Source organism: Papaver somniferum, chromosome 9, assembly GCF_003573695.1.
Source record: "Papaver somniferum cultivar HN1 chromosome 9, ASM357369v1, whole genome shotgun sequence".
Lineage (NCBI taxonomy): Eukaryota > Viridiplantae > Streptophyta > Magnoliopsida > Ranunculales > Papaveraceae > Papaver > Papaver somniferum.
Genome location: NC_039366.1, coordinates 98,920,988 through 98,944,374, shown reverse-complemented (window position 1 = coordinate 98,944,374; position 23,387 = coordinate 98,920,988). Strand labels below are relative to the sequence as shown.

The following is a 23,387-nucleotide window of genomic DNA, read 5'->3' as shown; positions in this document are numbered from 1 at the left end:
CCTTGGGCCAACAACTTGGTTTAAATCGGCAATAGGAATAGCCTTTAAGAAATCCATTGCGTGTTTCTGTCTATTCTGTTTCCACAAAGTAGATACTCTATCATTCAACACAAAGCGTGAGGGTAAAGTATCCTTAACACTATCAAAGTAGGTTGATGCCAAGGACTTCATGAAATTGGGGGGGGGGGGGGGGGGGGGGGGGGAACGTCATTGATATTGTAGTTGGAACTAGAGATACCACATACTTGTGTGAAGATCTGTAGGGCGTGATCGAAGATGGGACTCGAACTGGATGGGGATGCAAGTCGTAGAATATTTTGTTGAAGGTGTTGGGTCTGCGCATACGAAGCTAAATAACAATACTTCCCTGTGTCACACATGGTGTAAACACTAAATCCACCGAGTTTAATAAGTAAGGTAGCTAACCTTTTTTGTACCAGGCCGAAACAAGCGCCATCACCAACGACAAGTTGCTGTAAATATTGAGTGAGATGTTGGTCATAAACAAGAGTTGTTGAATGTATGGCATCAGGTTTAGTTCTTCTAAGAGTGAAGTATACCTTAGAAACTCCAATGCAGTTACGAAGTAGTAACATCTCACATTGGGTGTCATGGAGTTGTTGAACTTTACTCATCAGATTGATTATTTTCTCAACTCTGTGCACCACCATATCGCTACAAAATTGCTGATGCAGACTTACAGGTCCCCCAAGCAGCTTCACGCCTAACTCAGGCCTACCGATATTGGAAGGAAATACACCTTCTTCATGGCTTCGATGATCTGTGACTGGCCAAAAAACCTCAGTCTTACTGATGTTCAGGAATAATGCCCTTGCAGGTCCGTCCTGTTGAATGATTTTCAATGCCCTGGATACTTCCATAGTATCGTCTGCAATGGTACCGTCGTCAAGGTACCATGCGTGGAAGCCTAAAGTGTACTGAGCAGCAATCTTGGTGGCTAAGGGGTGCAGAGTCAGGGCAAATAGCAAAGGGCCAAGCGGGTCTCCTTGCTGCACTCCCTTTGCAGAGAAAAGTGTGAAATCGTTTTAGTACAGTCGAGCCGGTTTGGAGTAACAAAACACAACCCACTGTAGTATGTTAGGGCAGTGTAAACTGACCTCATTAAGCATGGCAGACCTGTCGACAAGGTTGAATGCATTCGTAAAATCAATCAACATCATTGTTTGTGTTGCACACTCCCCTTTCAATTCAAGTAGTCTGTTGGCAGCGTGTAAAATGCCTTCGCCACCAAAAGAAAATAACTAAAAAAAATAAATAAATAACAAAAATTATAAATGAAAATCTAAAAACAAAGTACTGTAAAATAACAAAAATAAAATAAAACAACTAACAACTAAAAGCTAATTATAAATTAAACAAAAATCTAAAAACAAAAGTATTAAATAAAATTAAAAGACAATAAAACAACTAAAAGCTACCGACTGCTCCCCGACAACGACGCCAAAATTTGGTGCGCGTTGTTTACACAACAAATTAATTACTTCTTTCCACACAATTAACTGGTAATATAATGGCAAGGAGTTCGTTCCCACGAAGAGTAGGGAGTTTCTAGTTGTTAAAAGTAACCGAAATGGGAGTTTTTAGATTTTAAATTAAAGTAACTAATAAAACAAAATAATAAAGATTGATTTAAAATGATATGGAGAAAGATGACCAGGGAATCATTCGCCGTCACTGAACCGAAACTTAATTAAATATAAATTTATTTCTTGTTGAACTTATATTGTTACCAAACGTAGAATAGCAATAAGCTCTGCTATCCCCCGGATTCCTACTGTTACTGGATACGGAAGCGCTCGACTACCAGATTCTATCCAACCAACCCACCCGGAATAAGATCTCGAGGTGTAAATTAGTCGAATGCTTTACAGTCTGTGAATCAGGTTGATCCTAACACCAGACGCATAGGCTCGGCCTGCTTACTAGTGTTATCTTTACACAGAATTGCTTAACAAAATCCCTCTGTCAGCTCTTGCGATTTACTACTTGTGTAAAGAGTTGATGTGAAAATTACACGTATCACACAACCCTAAACTAGTAGAAGAAATATTGATTGGTTAATTTAAGAGTTATTTTGTACAAGGGTCGCATGTTTAGTGCCTAATTAGGGTCTGGGTCGTAGAAGATGCAGTTGATGCATTAGGGTCGTTGACTAACTTTGACCATCTGACTTGTTTACCATGATGCCCTTGTAAAATAGTTAATTGACATTATATCCTAACCCAGTTATATACTTAACCAAGCTACACAGTAACATTTTATCAAACACTTTAATTGCATTTTCAGGCAGATCTTCTTTCACCAAATCTAAAAGATTGTTCACAAATATTTTTCTTTTTCTCCATTGTATTTATGCACAAGATTAGGTCACAAATATGTACCTCCACTCATTCTTCTCTTCGTCTACAATTCCTTAGGTTTAATGGGGTTTTGAAGATTGGATACTTGTTCAGGTAAACCCATTGTTTGATTTGAATAATCTTTTGGTTTAACTGATTTAAATCTATGAACTCAAAACTCAGGAGTATAATTACCCCTCTCTTCAATTTGGGTGACGGCTAAAGAGAGAAGATTTTTAGAACTATGTTTAGGTTAAATAAATCTAATCGATCTAATAAATGGGTTTGGTTCTTTTCTAAATTTTGATTTTTTTGATTTTATGTTAAATTAATTGTTTGATAGGTGAGTTATGTTGGGAAGAAAAAAAAATATGAAATTAATGTTTTATTGATGAATGACGATATTTTGATTTTTAAAATCACCTGATGTTTCATGGAAGTGGAGGGAGTGGATATGGGAGTGACGATGTGGCCGTGAAAAAGGAGATGATAGAACTTGAAAGGGGAAGAAAGAGGAGAATTCACATGAACATTCCTGTTACCGAGGAAAAACAAAAAAAAAAGATGGAATCAGGAGAATTCATAAAAACAGGAGAAAACTGGAAAAGGGACGAGAGAGCTCGATAATATTAAACCGTCAACGTTAGTCAATGGATAGTCCAGGTGTTTAGCAAAACAAAAAAAGTCAGCTAACAATTTTCTAACGATCTTCGGCTAGTCAACGACCCTAATGCATCAATTGTATCTTCTACGACCCAGACCCTAGTTAGCCACTAAATATGCGACCCTTTTACAAAATATCTCTTAATTTAATTGATCATTTTAAATAACCCATCAATATTCTTAGACATTAAACATAATAAAGATAATCAACAATAAAATAAAATTTGAAATAAACGTGGTTAAAGAAATTAATACTTCATTGTTCAGGACTTTGAAATCATTCCAGAGCCAGTCCTGAAGTTTTTTTGCCCCAAAACAGACCTAAAGAATGTTGCCCCCGCATCTTAAAAAAACTATGATCAAAAGCATAGATGCATAGGTTGTTTATAAGATTGACTTCTATATTTTATATCCATACTAGGTATCACCCCGGCCTACGGTCGGGGCTCAACCTTTTTCCGATTTTTCTTAGTTGTTTGGTCGGTCGGTCAGTATCTTCCCATAAAATTTAATGAGCATGTAATAGTCGGGGCTGTTGTCGTGTCCCAGAGTATTGTGTAAGTTAGCCTGGTCATAGTAGTGTGTTTAATTAGTCGGGTCATCTAGGAGTCGAGAGCCTGTAGATTAATTGGGGCCTGCAGCGTGCCGTTTTGTTGGTCGGGTCAAATCAGACGGGAAAATCTAGAGTTAAATACAAACCCGGCGATAAAATTAGTCGTGATTAGGTTGAAATCTTGAGAGTTGGACCTATTGTTGGCCTAATCAAATTAGACGGGGTTGTACCCTTAAATTCTCTTTAAGCCTATAGGCGAGAGGCTCAACCTTTGTCGAGTTTTGTTTACTGTTTGGTCAGCCGGTCAGTTCCCTCACATGAAATTGTAGTCAGACCGTAATAATCGGGGCCGTGTTTAGTTAGTCTAGTCATAATAGTCATAGAAAGGCTCACCCTTTTTCGAGTTTTGTTTACTGTTTGGTCATCAGGTCAGTACCCCCACACGAAATTGTAGTCAGACCGTAATAATCGGGGCCGTGTTGAGTTAGTCTAGTAGGCCCCGGCCATATATTAGAAAATCCAGAGTCAAATGTAATCCCGTATTAAAATTAACCGTGATTAGGTTGAAACCTAAAGAGTTGAACTTAAAAGAGACCCCGATATTTTTTGGGCTTGATCAAATTAGCCGGGGCTGTAGTGGTCCCTTAAAATTTTCTTTGAACAACGAAGAAGATTAACAATTACCTTTCTTTTTCTTTTTTCGTTTGGTAGGCAGTAACAGAACTGTCCTGGTTCTTTCTTATCAATCAAAAATTCTAAGCTCAGAAGGAAAATATTAGTTGCACCACTTCAAGAACACAAACCAAACATTAGTTGTTCTTTAATACTTCTTCTTAGTGGTATGTTTACGGAAACACGGTGGAATGAAGAAACGTTCCATATTGTGTCTGTTATTAGGAAACCGAAGTATTGACGGACAGCATGTTGATTTTGTTATACAAAAACAACGAAAATGTGAAGACTTTAGCAGAACAGCATCTCCAAATTTGATTGGTTGTAAAAATTTAATTGTATAGAAAAACTACTGAAAGTGTGACGAAATAAGTATATAATGGTTAAAAGCTTAATTTATAAAGGAAAGAAAAGATAGATGGAGGATAGATGCCTCTTGCAATCCAACATGATTTGTAATTATGGGCAGTGGAACGATGAGAACACGTTAAATATGCACGCACCGGCCTAATAAAATAAGTGTTTTTAGATGGTCGGCAGAGTCACAACTTGGTGGTCGGGCAAAGCCAATATCACAACCATGTCTAGCTTGCGATGAGCTTTGGTAAGGGCCCCGACATAATTTAGATTTTTTTTTTTGAAGCATAGCATAATTTAGAGTACTGCTGGTAGTGTTATTATAAGAAATGTATTATACTAAGAAACCAAATTACTGATGAGAGTTGGTACCGTCACAATTACTTGGTACTGTGACAATATTAGGAAACAAGGGACCCAACGCTCGAATTAATGGGACCCTAACAAAATCAGGAAACCAAGGGGATCCGACGCACGAAAATATTCCTCGCCCAACTCATGATTCCTGCCGCAGGATGACGAAATCGATGACCGGATATATCAGTCTACACAAACACCACTTCTTTTATCAGTCTACGCAAACACCCTCGCCCAACTCACAAATATCCTGGCCCAACTCACAATCCCTGTCACAGGATGACAAAATCGATGGCGGGATATATCAGTGTACCTAAAGAATGTTGCCCCGCATCTTAAAAAACTATGATCAAAAGCATAGCTGCATAGGTTTTTTATAAGATTGAATTCTATATTTTATATCCATATATTGAAAGCATCGTCATCGATGATTTATCGTCTATGAATAGTGTATAAAAAGAAACACATGTATACTGTCGGATATGCATATAGATAGGAAGGCGAGAAAATGGATAAGAATAGTTTGTAATCGGTTTTATAGTCTTGATCTTGAAGTACATGCCTATCTGATATGTTATGCGTTTCTGCCGCATGAAGTGCACGTTTGAACGTTAGATCTTATAAGTTGGAAGTTTATCAGATAGCAAAATAAGACATCTAGGCAAATCCATATTTCCGACCTAAATCCCTGATAATAGAATATGGTACTGTTACAGGCATCAAATCAAACGAAATCCCCCGAAATTAATAGAGGAATCTATATAGCATTCTAAAACTATAAACACAACAGGATCATAGATTATACTAAAATCCCAAAACTTATCGTTGGAGATAGAGAGATCGTATATTATTTCAAAATAGAAATCCTAGCAAGAGCTACTTCTCCGATCTTCGTCACAATCACTTTCTCGGTTGGCAGGTTAAATATGGCAGAAAAAAATTCCTATTTTGTTGCCCCTCTAGGCATGTTGCCGCGAAGTGGGACTTTCCCTGCTTTCTCACCAGAACCGGCCCTAAATCTTTCCTAATCAATTAAAAACTTAGCTACACACAATTAAAAAGTACTAGCAAATAAATAAAGAAGAAGGAATTGAAATGAAACTAAAAACAGAAGCTCAGAGTAAAAGCCAGGAACTCTCTCTGTTTCTCGCCACAAAGGAAATGATAAAAGAAGAAGTGTTGAAGAATGAATTTCCCTTCTCTATTTATAGCAACCAGAACCCCTTTGGAGAAGAATAAACCGCCTCATTCGTTTCGCGTGCAATTAGTACAAGTACAAAAACAACAACCGGTCCAATGACGAAGCGACATGTGGCTCTAATTTTTATCTGATGACAAAAAGGAACCGATTTTATCTCTTTTTCTAATCATGTTCATCCCGACAAATCTGTGCTTGATTACGACATTCCGTCAACAAACTGTGTCTTTAGGCATTTATAAAACTAGAAAGTAACCCTACGCACCGGGCCTGTTGTTGAATATTTTGCACCCATCCACCCCCGGCTACAATTCTTTTGTCTCTGCATTCATTTTACTACTTTTTACCCCTCCCTTCTCCCATTTTAGCTCGGTTACGGCTCTTCTTTCATGTCTGCTGATACGGGTACCAAATTGTCTAGGAACTCTTATATTTTGGTATTATCCCATGCAAATTGGTACCCCTGTAAGCACCATTGCTTTCTATCGCAACTTTGATATGTCTTGTTATGTTGTTGTAACGTTACATAGAGAAATTTAACATATACAGTATGATGTAAGGCGAAAATAATTGGTCGTCACTTATCAGCATATGGTTTAGTTTGTCCTATTAGTACAGCTCAAAACCGGAAAAAAAAAGAGACGAAGTTGATAGCAAAAATTCACAAAAGTTAGTGGAACTTCACATGCCAGATACAGCGACTTAAATCCTATCAGTGCAGCACAAACCAATTACACTGTAGGTGAAGGACTGTGTGGTCGGAGTTGATAGCAAAAATTGGCGAAACTCCAGAACAACAAAGAGGGACAGAATCCATACAGTACAACATTGTGTTATTGCCTTTCACAACTTTGTGAAGGACTATGTTCAGAATCATGATGAAGATATATAAATGACTAGTGATCGTGTATCAAAGTTATGCCAAGTTTCAGTAGGCATCTGTGCAGTGGATGGAGTTCTGTGTATCCATGTATTGTGCCAAAATGAGCAGTTCGTTGTTTGCATTTACATGAATATCCGGTTGTATAATTTGTGAAAATACATATCTTTCATGCACATTTCGTCCAACAAATAATACATAAACATTAGGAAGATCACAATCCAATAGAACTGAACAAAATCTAGGGTCCAGTTACAGCCTGTATTACCTGATTGTGATGGTACCTTGCCGCAAGCTTTCATAGCCCATATGTGAAGGGTACTTTGAGAGAAAATCTGAAATAAACGTTTAGACCATATCTTATGTTGAAGGGACAGTACCTTGCGGTAAGCTCTCTATAGCCATATGCAAATGCAACTCACTATACACCGACTCTCATCCCCTACATTGTATTGCTAATTTGGTCATCACGTCTTCCACTGGACTCCCATATTTCAGACCCATCGGCCATCTGCAACTGTTGTGCAGAAGAGTCTTCTTTTGCCTCCATTGCAATTAACCCAATTGTCAAATCATTACCTTCTTTTTAGGAGTTTCTTGATATCTCTGAACTCCATAATCTATGAATGCAAGAAGAGACCCATGATTGCAGTTCCTTTGAGCAGAAATATTTGTTTTAAGATGTGCAAGGAAATCTGCAAGAGCAGGACCAACTATTATAATTGCCCATGCTATAAAATTTATGGAAAGAGAGACTACATATATGTGGACTTTCATGAGAATTAAAGAAGTTTTACCAAACAGATGAATTTAAGTTTTGGTAGTCTGAAACCAATAATTCGTTTTAGTAGGGGCCTGAAATTCCATTAAAACGGAACACCTATTAGGCATTGCCATGATCAAAGAAAAAGAAAAATATACTTAACACTAAAAGAATACCACAAAATCAACCCTTGTAACTGAAAATCACAAAACCAAAACAAAAACTCATGTATCTACCCTACATAAGCAGATTCCTTATCAATTGGCGATACTATTAAAATCATGCACAACCTTAAACGCTTAGCCAGTCATACCCATTAATATAATACAGAGTTACTGATGACATCAAGATGAGTAATGTTTTCTTTCCCACTTACAAAATAATGCCATAATTTTACCTTTATTCTTAATATTTTTGTGAAACCATACGTGTGTTTGAGATACCAAACAACCTCCCAAATCACCATGTTAAGTCCAGGGCATCACCCACTACACGTTACAATACTCCAACCTGATAACTTTATAAGACAGTAACACACAATCCATCACTTGATTCATATATTTGATGGTGACAGAATGATAAATAAGACATAAAGAAAATATTAAGATGAATGGCACCTCATGAATTCAAAGTATACCTACACCTAAATAACATTCCAATGGAAAAAACGTTAATGGTGGACTGTTTCCGAGCCACTCAGCACCAAAAACTCACTTGTACTGAATTACAGTCCAAAATTGTATGAACCACAGCAACGACAATTTTAATGATAAAATTATAGCAGTGGATTTTACGTGATACCGTTTCTTGTTTCCCGACATCGTAGTTCTAACTTCTCAATGTTGCTGGGTTGTCCTGGTTCAAGAACTATGACACCAATAAACAGAAATGACATTAGCAAGTGGGTACAATGCACAACTGAAAGATTATAATTCAGGATTTCTCTTTCATTTTCATCACCACATGCATAAACCAATATCTAATATATTATTATATTATCAAACAACAAATTGGACTAAAAGATTCTGCAAACCATATTTGTTCAAGTACGGATATTAAGACTAAAAGTAACTGATTATTTCTTGAAAAGAATGGACTCACAGTTACTCATAGTCTAGGTATTAGCAGCAAAGAAACGAAAATCACAAAATCAAACTCTGCAACTGAAACCATAAATCAAAACAATAACTAAGAGGAAAAGAAAAAAAAAACCTTAATCATAGCCTCAGTTGAAGATCAAATTTTTTTTGATGAATTTCTGCTTGGAGTTTCTACAAACAATTAGCGTGCATTAGAGGTTTGCTCCCTGCAAATAACCAACAAATGCTTTGAGAATTCTAATTGAAGATTAAAAGAGTGAATCAAGAGTCATATGTACCTGAAGTATATTAGATGTCGTAAGAAAACATCTCATCCAACCAAAATGGCAATACCATCTGAAGCATTTATCCTACAACGATGATAGTTTAACTTTAAACAAAAAACAGAAAACCCAAACTTTCAGTTAATGAATTTAACAAAGATGGGTTTTGTTTAATTAATGAATGGTGTAAATTTGATAAAAGAGAATCGAGATATGCCAATACCCTTTCAAATGGAAGGACCCCCTGCTAAATACTGTCAATTTGTACAAAAAAAAAAAGAAAAAAAAATTATGAAGAAGGAAACACCGGAAAGAAGCAGTGGGATTAGTTTTGATCAGAGGCTTCTTTGTTCGGGACAGAAGTGGGGATTAGTTTTGATCATCGTCTTGGGAAGTGGATCGAGTAAGTGGGGGTTAAAAAAAAATTTGGAAGGCACTGCGCAAAATAAGTTGAAAGTGTAACTGCTCTGGGAGCTGGATAGGTCCTTTCAATGTGACAAGTATCCTAAAATCGTGCACCTTATTTCTGATTGGCCAATAAAATAGTAGTACCCCACTGACACCATGTGTCTTCATATGTACAATCGATACATCCAATTCGATGATCCTCACGAAACCAAATCATCCCTTTCAAAATTCTTGTTTTACCCTTTTGCCCAAAACTTCCAAATTCTTGTTTTTGCTCATACGAACTCAGAATGACTCCGTTCTTTCGCCGTTAACTTCATATTTTCGTTTTCTTCAATGTGATAGCAACAACTCCTGGGTTTGAACGAGTTTCTCTTGGTCTTTGGCCCCTTCTCCACTTGTAACTAGCTTCTTTTATTGCACAATTAAGTGCAAATTCAATTCTTTTTGGACGATTCTCCCAATGAAACACAAATAACGGAAAACAAACGTAATATACAATATTTCGCAAGAAAACCAACAAATACTAGCATGGAATTGATACTAAATATATGTGAAATATGCACTTATCAACCATCTTATATACTTGCGCAACTGTTATAGGTCTGGAGCCGTAGTACATGTATCAAGTACATGTACCGGAGTAGCTATAGTTCGGCAACGACTTTCGGTACATATACCAAGTATGCAAACCCAAAAAGTTTTGTTGACTCGTGAACTCAGGTTGGTACGCATACCTAGTGTTAGAGCACTGTTCGGTCGAACTCGCATGCGCTGTTATCTCAAGCATGTTTTTCAATGTTAGTGATCAAAACTATAAGTCTTGATTTCTAGTCTACTTATAGCTAAGTCTCGGACTAGGATAAAAAGTGTAGTTGAGATCAAGACTGCTAAGTCTCGGACTAGGATAAAAAGTGTAGTTGAGCTCAAGACTCCATGGCGATCATCATACAAAGACGAAGAACTACTCAAGAAACTTGTGGAACTTCATCGACTAAAAGGTATGTGGAGGCTTGAACTTATCTATCACTCAAAAATCTATCTACTCTATCTTCTATCTTGTAACAAAAGTCGTATTGCTATATAGACTTTGATTATACGCATTTGCTATTTCGAGCCGAGTTTATCTCGCTTATCGATTTCTCGAAATATGTGTTGGTAAGCTTTCACTTTAGCCAAGTTCATCTTTACTAGTGACGAAAGTCATATTAGTTTCAATTACTTGAAAATGGCTTTGACGAAAAATGGTTTGTGAATAACAACTATATATATCGTCCTCTAAGAATGTCTCAATGATTGAAATGAGAGTTTAGAATATATAACCTTGGAAGGATATAAACATTGTGTGGTAACACATACGTGTGTAAGTCCTTATTCCTTGAACTAAAGTATGCGTACTTTGCTGCTCAGGATAACCGGAACTAAAGTCCGTGTACCAGTACGCGTACTGTCGGAAGTTCACATCCCGTGAATTTCTGCTGGAGTTTGTGAACTAAAAGAAAACTTATTCCGGGTACTTAAGTCTGCGTGCCAGTATGCGTACTTAAGTGGGTTAGTTTCTAAAAACGGTTATTCGTGAGCTTAAACTTGTACAAACTAAGGAATGCATATTTGCAAACCGTGGCTATAAAGTTCATGAATTGATTCGAGTGAATCAAATTGTTTTTGCTTCGATTGTGTCTTGTATACTTCTATAAGATCTAAGCAATTGAACAACTCTCTAACTAGTTCATTTGAGTCATTTGAACTAGTTGTGGTAAAGAAGAATATGGTTGATATGGAAGTGCTCATATGGCTAACCATTTGGTTAACTACTGTTGAACCAACTAAGCGTACATGTTTGGGTACGGTTACACAAACCTAAATAAACGTGCATTTCATTTGTGTGTAACAAGCTAAGTTCGATCTAACGGTTGAAAGATATTAGCTTGAATCTAATCAGGTTTTCATCTAACAGTGAATATTGAATACTTTGTTACCAAGGTAACTTAGATTGCAAACCCTGATTTGAAAGTTTATATAAAGGAGAACTCTAGCAACTGGGAAACCTAATACCCACACCTCCTATGTGATACTAGTTGTATAAGCTAGAGTCGATTCTCCTTTAACCTTAGGTTTCTACCGAGACCTTGTAGATTAACGACTTGAAGACTTCTTTGGGATTGTGAAGCCAGACCCAACTATTTTCTTTGTAGTTGTGTGATATGATCTTGTTGTTTCTATCGTATTTGAGTACAATCCTAATATTGGCTTGACATTGATTTCTCTGATAGGCGAGATGTAAAAGAAGTCACAAACACCTTCGTCTCATCGTTTGTGATTCCGCAATATCTTATTTCGCTAGTCGATTAAGATTATTGTGAGGTGATTGATAATTCTAGGCTGTTCTTCGGGAATATAAGTCCGGGTTATCAATTGGTCCCTGTTCAACTTGATTTATCAAAAGACGGAACAAAAACTCGTAGGTATTTCTGTGGGAGAAAGATTTATCTATTACCGTAGACTTTTCTATGTGATACAGATTTGTTTATTAAAGTCTTCGACTTTGGGTCATAGCAACTCTTAGTTGTGGGTGAGATCAGCTAAGGGAATCAAGTGTGTAGTATCCTGCTGGGATCAGAGACATCAGAAGCGCAACTGTACCTTGGATCAGTGTGAGATTGATTGAGATTCAACTACAGTCCAGACCAAAGTTAGTTTGCAGTAGGCTAGTGTTTTTAGCGGCGTTAAAGAGTGTGTGTTCAATCTGTCTAGGTCCCGCGGTTTTTCTGCATTTGCGGTTTCCTCGTTAACAAAACTTCTGGTGTCTGTGTTATTTCTTTTCCACATTATATTTTTTTATATAATTGAAATATCACAGGTTGTGCGCTTGAATCGATTAGATGGGAAATACGACCTTGCTGATTGAAATTGATTGATCCTTGAACATTGGTATTTGGTACCGTTCAAGTGATTTCTCTTGTATTCAATTAGACTCGCATATTTCTATTTGCTTGAGTAAGTATTAAATCGAGAAAGTGGGATACAACTCTTTGATATACTTTTATTAAGATTGAGTCTGAATGTCTAGTTGATTCTCTTATAAGTATATTGGAGTTAGTCCATACATATTGCTAAGCAAAATATTGGGTGTGGTTGTTGTACCCCGCTTTTTCAATTGGTATCAGAGCAGGCAAACACGTTTAAAGACTTTATAAGTCTGTGTTTGTAGCGATCTGACTCTATGGTCAGGAATTATATCTCCATAAACGTACCACCAGTCTTCGATGGCTCAAACTACTTATGGTGGAAAATTGCTATGCGTTCTTTTCTTCAAGCTCGTGATTTTCAAACATGGGTACATGTTGTTAATGGCTATGATCCCCCGGTTAATACAAAAGGCGATGTATCTATACCGAAGGATATTGGTAGATATAGTCCAGAAGAAATTATTGCTGCAAATCAAAATTCTGACGACTTAAATGCTATCATACATGCCATTACCCCAGATCTTCAGCACCATATGACTACGTGCACTAAGTCTAAAGAAGCCTGGGATATCTTAGAAACCGTATTTGAAGGAAATACCAGTGAGAAAGAAGCTAGGCTTCAAAACCTAAATTCTGATTGGGAAAACCTTCGTATGGCATATGAAGAAACATTTGATGAGTTTAATCATAAAGTGTCTGAAATTGTTAACGCATCTTTTGCATTGGGTAAGACCATTCCTGAAAAGGACATTGTGATGAAAATTCTCAGATCGCTGCCATCTAGATACGATTATAAGAAGCATGCCATCGTTGAAGGAAATAATCTCGCAACACTGTCCAGAAATACTCTAGTTGGGAAGCTAAAGATCTTTGATCATGAGCATACGTCCAAGTCTAGTAAGGATGTTGCTTACAAAGCACTAAAGAACACTAAGTTACTTGATAAAAGTAAAAGTGTTTACATCTCTGAAGATGATCTTTCTGAGTCTGATTTATCAGATGAAGATCTTGACAAGTCAGTCTAGTTGATCACAAGACAGTTTAGGGATCTTCTTTTGAAGAGAAGTAAACGGTTCTCCGGAGATAAATCCAAGTCATCAGATAAAACACATAAACGTATTCCTCATAAAAATAGGGATAATGATGAAATTGATGATGAGGATATGCCTCAGTGCTTTAGGTGTAAATGTTTTGGTCATTTTTCAAATGAGTGTCCAAATTGAAAGACATACACTGGGAACAAAGGTCTTGCTGCAACTCTTGATGAAATGTCTGACAACTATGATTTTAATGAAGACGAAAAATCAAGTGTTGCACTTCTTTGTGAAAATATTGATTTTGATAATTTTAGCAATACATACATCAATCTTGATATTCTTTCACAAGAAAACTCAACCAATTTGGAAGAAAAAATTGTCCTTTCCATTGGAAACTCTGTGTATGACGTTTCAGGTACCACTATGTGTCTAGCAGCTTGCACATCTCATATGCGTGAATTGTATTCAAGATTGACATGCTCGTATTGTTCACTCAAAGGTCATGAACTATCAAAGTGTTACAAGTACACACACAAATTGAGACATGTCAACAAACTTCAGCGAAGAGCAAATCGATTAGCAAGCAAGCTTAAACTTGCTCAAAAGACCGCCGAGGTATGTAAGATTTTATCTTCGTCTAAGACGTTTGTATCCAAGGATAAAATAAGACCATTATATAAGAACGTATGGTCCAATCGATTTGATAAACAGAGGTCTATGGATTCCTCTCAAAAAGAACATGGTGGACAGATTGTTGTTCACTGAAACACAACTTGATTATGTTGAGTTGTGTATCTTCATGTGCCTGATCAAAAGATACAAGGTTTTGCACCTCTTAGGCTTTAGGAAATTTTGTTTCTTCTTTTCTTAGTTTTGTTTTGAAATTCCCTATCTATCAATAAAGGAGGGTTATTCTCGATAATGCTACTCTTTCTAGGGTTCAGAGTTGTGCGTGCACGAACCTGTTAAAGGTTGCGCAACCCTACATTCCTTTTTCCTTCTCTGAAACTCTTTCCAAGACTACTTGTTGAGTTTAAAATTCTTATGGATACTCCAAGCATCATGTCTTCTGATGGAAAAGATGTTAATATGATTGTTAAGCCATCAATCATGAAGGGAAAAGAGAAATCTCCGTTGCCTCCAACTTTGAAAAGAAAAAGAAGGAATGTGGGGAAGCCAAGAGATGTTCCTTCGAATTCTCAGAAGTTTTCTAATGTTCTTGAAGTGTTGAAAGAGACACGAAAGGAGATTCAACAAATAAATGCTTTTGTGCTTAAAACTCATGAGATTCAGAAGGCCCTGGTTCGACATCAGTCAAGAAGGTTTATTAATATTAACTCCTATCTTCATGAACCTTATGTCCCAATGGCTGTTGACGACAAGGAGTTCGGGGACGATAAAGAATTTTTCAAAGGTCTTAACATCTAGTAAATCTTCTAACGAGAATTTTATTTTCTTGTTTTGTTTAGAAGAATAACTAGAGTTTGGAATAGCCATTATTGTGATTACAATATCTACGTCCAACGTTTTCATCTTCATGTTTTTAGATTTATTGATTTAAATTCTAAAATTGTTTGGAAGATGATTTTTGCAGTATTAATCTTTATGGTTTTATATATTGCGATTTATTATGGGATATGTGTGTTTGTGTCCATGAACTATGATTGTCCCATACCTTGTCAAAAGTTAAGTCTTGCATATGTCGATATGCATGTATTGATAAAAGAATGAATGAATTTTTGACATTAAAAAAGTTTTAATCCTATTGTATGTTATTATGCAAATATTGATGGAAGTTAGGATGGACTTTTGTTTACGAGGATTATGTCTATTGTAAGTCATTGTGCAAATAGTGATGGAAAATAGAATGAATCCTTGTCTATTCCGCAATATTGATCTTCCTTGATCCATATTTTTATGTGTACACTGTGCGGCTCCCTAAGTTCTCTTATGTTGAGCATTTCCGATTAAATTAATCATGGGTTTTCTTGTGGTTAGTTTGGTTGAGTATTTTTGGATTCAAATTCATATTCGTATGTGATTTTTTATGTCCAAAGAAATCATTCTTTTCTTGTGAAAGTAAGGTCGCTCTTGTTGTTCTTTCGGGAATGACATTTTATGGGGGAGAGTTCTTAATTGAACTTGTGCTTAATTGCCAAATCTTTGTGGGGAGTGCGGCTGTGCAATATTATAGGGGTTATCTTGTATCTTTATAAACTTCTTGATGAAAGCATTTAGCTTCGGCTATATGATTGCATCTAAAAAGTTGATATGTGCTTTCTTTTGGTCATGAAATGTCTCTATGGAAATTTCATTAGGATCCCACTAGTTTTCGTACCTTTGCCAATTTATTGACAAAAAGGGGGAGAATTAATGTGTAGTTCACATTACAAATACATATGGTTTTCGGATCATTATGTAAGGGGGAGTGGTTTCCATGTGAGATGGAGTATTGACTAAGGGGGAGTGATAGATATCACCATAGTATTGTTGTCGAAGTTGTGATACAATTGAACTTTGATGCTGTGTAATAATACTATGACACTATGTAACAATGATTGAGAATTCTTGTTTTATCATTGTTATAGCTACAGATTTTCAACAACGATGATACTAAATTTACAACCTTTGGAATCATTGGAGTACTTGGAAGTGACGAAGATTTCGAGTAATGTTGAAGAACCAAGGAGATTAGACAAGTGGAAGAGAAGCTACAAAGTTTATTTATTTATTTTGTATTCCATATGTATTCATAGTTTTGTCAGTAAAATTGACAAAGGGGGAGATTGTTAGAGCACTGCTCGGTCGAACTCCCATGCGTTGCTATCTCAAGCATGTTTGTCAATTTTAGTGATCAAAACTATAAATCTTGATTTCTAGTCTACTTATAGCTAAGTCTCGGACTAGAATAGAAAGTGTAGTTGAGCTCAAGAATCCATGGCGATCATCATACAAAGACGGAGAACTACTTAAGGAACTTGTGGAACTTCATCGACTAAAAGGTATGTGGAGACTTGAACTTATCTATCACTCAAAAGTCAATATACTCTATCTCTAATCTTGAGACAAAAGTCGTATTGCTATATAGACTTTGATTATACACATTTGCTATTTCGAGCCGAGTTTATCTCGCTTATCTATTTCTCGAAATATGTGTTGGTAAGCTTTCGCTTTGGCCTAGTTCATCTTTACTAGTGACGAAAGTCATATTAGTTTCAATTATTTGAAAATGGCTTTGACGAAAAATGGTTTGTGAATATCAACTATATAGCGTCCTCTAAGAATGTTTCAATGATTGAAATGAGATTTTAGAATATATAATCTTGGAATGATATAAACATTGTGTGGTAACACATACGTGTGTAAGTCCTTATTCCTTGAACCAAAGTATGCGTACTTTGCTGCTCAGGAAAACCGGAATTAAAGTCCGCGTACCAGTACGCGTACTGTCGGAAGATCACATCCCGTGAATTTCTGCTGGAGTTTGTGAACTAAAAACAGACTTATTTTGGGTACTTAAGTCCGCGTACCAGTATGCGTACTTAAGTGGGTTAGTTTCTAAAAACGGTTATTCATGAAATTAAGCTTATATAAACTAAGGAATGCATATTTGCAAACCGTGGCTATAAAGTTCATGAATTGATTCGAGTGAATCAAATCGTTTTTGCTTCGATTGTGTCCTGGATACTTTTATAAGATCTAAGCAATTGAACAACTCTCTACTAGTTCATTTGAGTCATTTGAACTAGTTGTGTTAAAGAATAATATGGTTGATATGGAAGTGCTCATATGGCTAACCATTTGTTTAACTACTTTTGAACCAACTAAGTGTACATGTTTGGATACGATTACAAAAAACTAAATAAACGTGCATTTCATTTGTGTGTAACAAGATAAGTTCGACCTAACGGTTGAAAGATATTAGCTTGAATCTAATCAGGTTTTCATCTAACGGTGAATATTGAATGCTTTGTTACCAAGGTAACTTAGATTTCAAACCCTGATTTGAAATTCTATATAAAGGAGAACTCTAGCAACTGGGAAACCTAATCCCCACACCTCCTGTGTGATACTAGTTCTATAAGCTAGAGTCGATTCTCCTTTAACCTTAAGTTTCTACGAAGACCCTGTAGGTTAACGACTTGAAGACTTCATTGGGATTGTGAAGCCATACCCAAGTATTTTCTTTGTAGTTGCGTGATCTGATCTTGCTGTTTCTATCGTATTTGAGTACAATCGTAAGATTGGCTTGAGATTGATTTCTCCGATAGGCAAGATATAAAAGAAGTCACAAACACCTTCGTCTCATCGTTTGTGATTCCGCAGTATCTTCTTTCCCTAGTCGATTAATATTATTGTGAGGTGATTGATAATTCTAGGTTGTTCTACATGAATATAGGTCTGGGTTATCAATTGGTTTATGTTCACCTTGATTTATCAAAAGACGGAAAAAAAAACTCGTAGGTATTTCTGTGGGAGACAGATTTATCTATTACCGTAGACTTTTCTATGTGATACAGATTTGTTTATAAAAGTCTTCGACTTTGGGTCGTAGCAACTCTTAGTTGTAGGTGAGATCAGCTAAGGGAATCAAGTGTGTAGTATCCTGCTGGGATCAGAGACGTAAGGAGCGCAACTGTACCTTGGATCAGTGTGAGATTGATTGGGGTTCAACTACAGTCCAGACCGAATTTAGTTTATAGTATGCTAGTGTCTGTAGCGGCTTAATACAGTGTGTATTCAATCTGGACTAGGTCCCAGGGTTTTTCTGCATTTGAGGTTTCCTCGTTAACAAAACTTCTGGTGTATGTGTTATTTCTTTTCCGCATTATATTTTGTTATATAATTGAAATATCACTGGTTGTGCGTTTGAATCGATCAATTGGGAAATCCGACCTTTGGTTGTTGATTGAAATTGATTGATCCTTGAACATTGGTCTTTGGTACCTTTCAAGTGAATTCTCTTGTATTCAATTAGACTCGCAGATTTATATTTGCTTGAGTAAGTATTGAATCGAGAAAGTGAGATATAACTCTTTGATATACTTTTATTAAGATTGAGTCTGACTGTCTAGTTGATTCACTTATAAGTATATTGGAGTTAGTCCATACAGATTTCTAAGCGAAATATTGGGTGTGGTTGTTGTACCCCCGCTTTTTCACCTAGTATGCATACCGGAAAAGTTCTATGGACTCCTGAACTCGTTTTGTCTTCAGGCTATACAAACCCGGTACACGTACCATGATAAAATAACTCACGAATTCTGGAATTAAGTACACATACTTACCATGTCGAGTGTTTTCAGATGCATCAAAATTATTTCTATGATATAATTGACATTTGAACAACTCTCTATAAAACACATCTAGACATGTTTGATCACATTATTGTGACTGAAGATTAAAGTCTTAAAGTGTTATATAAAAATGATTAAGGTTATAGTTTGTGTTGGTAGTTTCGACTAACCTTTCATGAACAAGTTATTGTACACGGTTCGGTTACGGTTCATCCTTAACAGAGTGTATATTCTGTTATGTTAATCTCAAGTCAAGTTTTCATCTAACGGTGAATATTGATTGCTTGATTAAAAACCTACCTTAGCTTAAATATAAAGCAACCTTGATCTTGAAAGTCTATATAAGGAGAACCTCAAGCAACTGGGATTTTTTAATCCCTGATACTATTCTTGTGTGTCCTAGTTGTAAACTAGACTCGTCCTCTCCTTTAAACCTTTTTAGGTTTAGCGACTAAAAAGACTTCACCTCGGGATTCGTGAAACCAGGTCCAACTATCTTTATCTTGATAGTTTTTGTATCCTAATCTTGCTATTGATTGTTGAGCCTTTAGCTCCAACAGGTGAGATATATATAAATCGCAAAGTTTCTTCGTCTTAGACTTTGTGATTCCACATGTATACTCCTCTACAATGATTCTTTGTTTAATTCAGAGTAGGAATTACTTGTGAGGTGAATAATAATCTAGGCTTCTCTTGGGGAGTCGTAAGTACAGGATTTTGAGGTTTGCTAGATTTTGTATATTGTAAATGATTTTCTATCTCACCTTGATCTTTGATCAAAACAGAAATCCATATAAGCTTATCTGTGGGAGGCAGATTGGTTTAAAGTCTTCAATTAAGTTGAAGCAACTTTTAGGCTGTAAAGGACATCAACTGATGGAATCAATTGCGCAGAGTCTTGCTATATTCAAGAGGCATAAGGAGCGCGGCTGTAACTGAATTACTGTGACGGTGGATTCTGTCTCAACTACATTCCAGTCTAAAGTTATTTGTAGTAGGCTAGTGCCTGTAACGGCTTAATACAGTTTGGTATTCAATCTGGGGTAGGTCCCGAGATTTTTCTGCATTTGCGGTTTCCTCGTTAATAAATTTTCTGGTTTCTATGTTATTTCTTTTTCCATATTATATTGTTTATCTTTAAAATTGAAAAATCACAGGTTGTACGTAAATCAATCAAAGTAGATACGTCCATCGAAATTGTTGGATACTACTTGACTGATCTTGGATATTGATCTTTGAAATAGTCCAAGTACTCTCACGGTATAATTAGGTTCACGGACTTTTTTTGTTTACATATTGATTGCGAGAGAAAGATATATAAACTCTTCATATAATTCCTGATTGCGATTCATTAAGTTGTAACTTTCGGAATTGTGTTTGAGTTTAGTCCAAACACGAAAGAAAAAGTTGGTGATGTATTTTGGTACCCCGTATTTTCATATATATCTATATACACACATATGCAATTTCGTATGGAGGAAAAGATTTATCCTATAATAGTTAAGTATAAAAAGACGTGCAAGTACATCATCCGAAAACATTGAGCTAGGTTCGATGCGGGTCATTGTTTGGACAAAATTTATTTTGAAGATTCTTTAAAAGATAAAAGATCTTCGAATTTATTTCTTACCAAAAATAATTCTGAAAGGGCAGCGTATGACCCGGACATCAACAACTTTCTTGTCAAAAGCGTCTCTCGGCGACATATATTATGTCCATTCTGTCAGCACATTTATTGACCGTTCTGTTTCTAGTCATAAAGTGCATCAATTCGACGTCCTCAAAATAATCTATAAAAACCTCCATTCTCCGTACATTCTCATGATCCCAATATATGTTTTCTGCACTATTTTTATTCTTCCTGTTACACTAATTTTGTGAGTTATTTCTTCATCCTAGTTATTTCTTCTTGTTATACTAATTTTGTGAATTATTTCTTCCATTGAGTGTTTGTTCTTTGTCTTTTATATTTTGTTTTCAAGCTCTAGAGGGTGAATAATGTGTGTGTTGTTTGCAATTTACTACAAACAGTTCTATCTCGGACATACTTTCTCTCATGTGGGGTCATTAACATCTCTGTTTTGAGATTTTGACCGAGCAATATTGTGTGAAGAGAAATTTCTTTGAAAAAAATGCTTTTGTCTCAACAAAACTGTCTATTTTCAGTAATTCGACTAGATTTGCATGTTTATTGTTGCGGTTTTAACGCTTATAACATGTACCTTTTCATTTTATTGATGATACACGCAAATTCACTTCAGAATCTAAGGATTGGGGCTGGAGTTCATTAATGCACAGTAGGAGATTCCTGTAAAGGTTTTCTCGTGAATGATACTTATATTATTATGGTTGAGGTTTCTTGTAAATTGATTGACAAGAAGTGATCAAAAGGTAGTTCTGATAAAGTTATATAAGTAAAATCACTAATTAATCTGCTCTTACAATCAGCACATGATAACCTTGGTGTTAGTTTCTCATTAGTCTAGTAAAATATCCGTAAATTGATAAAACTTCATGGTTCCAACTTAGAACGGTTGTACAATAATAACCTCTACATTTTTATATTCATAAAATATTTTTCTTAATCCCGCCTTAAAATATTTACTTATATATAATAATAATCAGAATTATATTTGAGATAGACATATTTTATTATGTTAAAATTTGTGATGATAAAATAGTTTTCAATTGTTTTTTTTTTATAAAAAGATATAATTTTTTAGGGTTGTTACTGTAGCATTTAACTTGCAAAGGAATAAACATCATAACAATTGTCTTAAAAATGAAGTACTATTTATAATTATATAAAACATCAAAGAATTCTTAATAGCCATATAAGTACCTATATACGTATATATACTCCATCCGACCTAATTTTTAGTTGCTATATTAGGATTTTATTTTTGTTTCAATTTAGTTGTTATAGTTTATATCTTTTCCCTTTTTTCTCCTCATTTATCACTAACTTAGAAATAGATGAAAGTGCGTAGGTTCAACTTTCTAAACACCATTCTTAAATACTGTTTTTATATTCCTTAATAATTTTACTTTTTGGTTTTCTCTCTACTACTACTAAAACAAATTCTATCACAACTTTTTAAACACCAAGCTAGCAACTAAAAACTAGGAAAATGAATATTGGCTTAGGGTATTTGTGGGATTTTTTCCTTTCCATATGTACTTTTTTAATATTTGTGTTATACCCTGACACAACAACTAATTACGACGTAGAGAATTTTGTTTATTGAAATTAAGTATGTATGTACATTATCCGGTAGCATGCTTCAAAATAAAAAATAAAAAAAAATCCGATAGCATCTAACATATACTGAACTTGTGATATCTTAGTTTTTTTTAGGTACACCTTATATTTATTTTATTTTTCATAATCTCCGTATATCAGTAATTTTGTGTATCCCCAAGAGTACTAATATATGTAGATGTTGTTGTATATTGTTTTTATGTGACTAACTTGATAAAAATATGTAGGTGCCCTCAAGTATGAAAACTGAAGCAGAACCACATGCAGATTCAGATGTCAAAGATATGACGCTTGTGGAAAAGACGAATCCAGAAGCTAAAAAGTGTGAAAATATTATGGAACAACCCTCCTCGGAGTCGAAAGTTGTGGAGGATCCAAAAGCTGATGAAATTATTCATTGTTGTTGCAATTTCAAGAAACAAGCCTCCTCAAAGGTGAAAATTGTGGAGTATCTAGAAGCTGGGCATCCATATAAAACAAGAACACAAAAACGCGGTGGAATTCTTTTTATTCATGAGGACATTGGAGGCTTTTGTGTTTCGAAAGAGCAATCATACTTTTACAAAAAGATATGGTTGAAATATGGTCATATCGCATCCGGGGAATTTGTTACAAGCTTATCATATGCTCGCCAAGTTTGCATAGTCAATGATATTATGGATTCTGTAATAGAAATGCATCGTTCTCAATATGTTGATGTATCTGATGAAATGATTGATCATGGGAGAACAAGATAAAGATGACTGAAAATATCAATTTCAACATTGAATGGCTTCGACAACAGTTTGAGAATGTTAAAGGAGTTGAGAAATTTAACATGGGATTATTGGAGCATGGTGAGCTCTTCCAAGATGCAAAGAAGAGAGTTAGTTTAGCAGAAAATCATTTGAAATGGGAAAAGGAACGGCTGATGACCTTGAAAAATGAGTTACGGTCGAAGTTACTTGCGTTGGGATCATAATCAGACCTGAAAAACTACCTGGAGAATAGTGACAACAAACTGCTTGACGAAATGTTTTGAATGTTAATTAGGTGTTTATTCTGTGAACTTCTGAACTAGTTTAGAAGAAAATCAGAATATGAATAATTACTCAAGTTCTTCTTTTTTTTATAGAATACTAGTATAATACTACTATATATTGGAGAGTTTGTTTTAATTTAGTTTTTTTCATATTTGTTGGATCTAAAACTGAGATTTGTATCATGAGAAAATATCAATTATAATTTCAGAAAGATCATTGCAGGGTC

General features: G+C 35.6%; 1 protein-coding gene and 1 long non-coding RNA gene across 5 annotated transcripts; one reads left to right on the top strand and one right to left on the bottom strand.

Moving 5' to 3' along the window:
* Window positions 1–7,189: 7,189 nt before the first annotated feature.
* On the bottom strand, window positions 7,190–9,595 carry LOC113309397. Of its 4 annotated transcripts, none has more exons than XR_003340568.1 (7): window positions 9,390–9,595; window positions 9,182–9,253; window positions 9,016–9,109; window positions 8,605–8,670; window positions 8,201–8,320; window positions 7,838–7,895; window positions 7,190–7,735 (listed from the first exon to the last, which is right to left on the bottom strand). It is a non-coding gene; the product is annotated as an uncharacterized LOC113309397 (long non-coding RNA). The 4 variants fall into 4 exon arrangements; XR_003340569.1 differs by having other exon boundaries at window positions 8,201–8,313; XR_003340567.1 differs by having other exon boundaries at window positions 8,201–8,670; window positions 9,182–9,273.
* An 11,624-nt stretch (window positions 9,596–21,219) lies between these two features.
* LOC113309813 lies at window positions 21,220–23,100 on the top strand. Its single transcript, XM_026558330.1, has 2 exons — window positions 21,220–21,268; window positions 22,367–23,100. Exon 2 carries the CDS (start codon window positions 22,379–22,381, stop codon window positions 22,874–22,876), a length of 498 nt encoding a protein of 165 aa, XP_026414115.1. The 5' UTR covers window positions 21,220–21,268; window positions 22,367–22,378; the 3' UTR covers window positions 22,877–23,100.
* The last annotated feature ends 287 nt before the right edge of the window (window positions 23,101–23,387 follow it).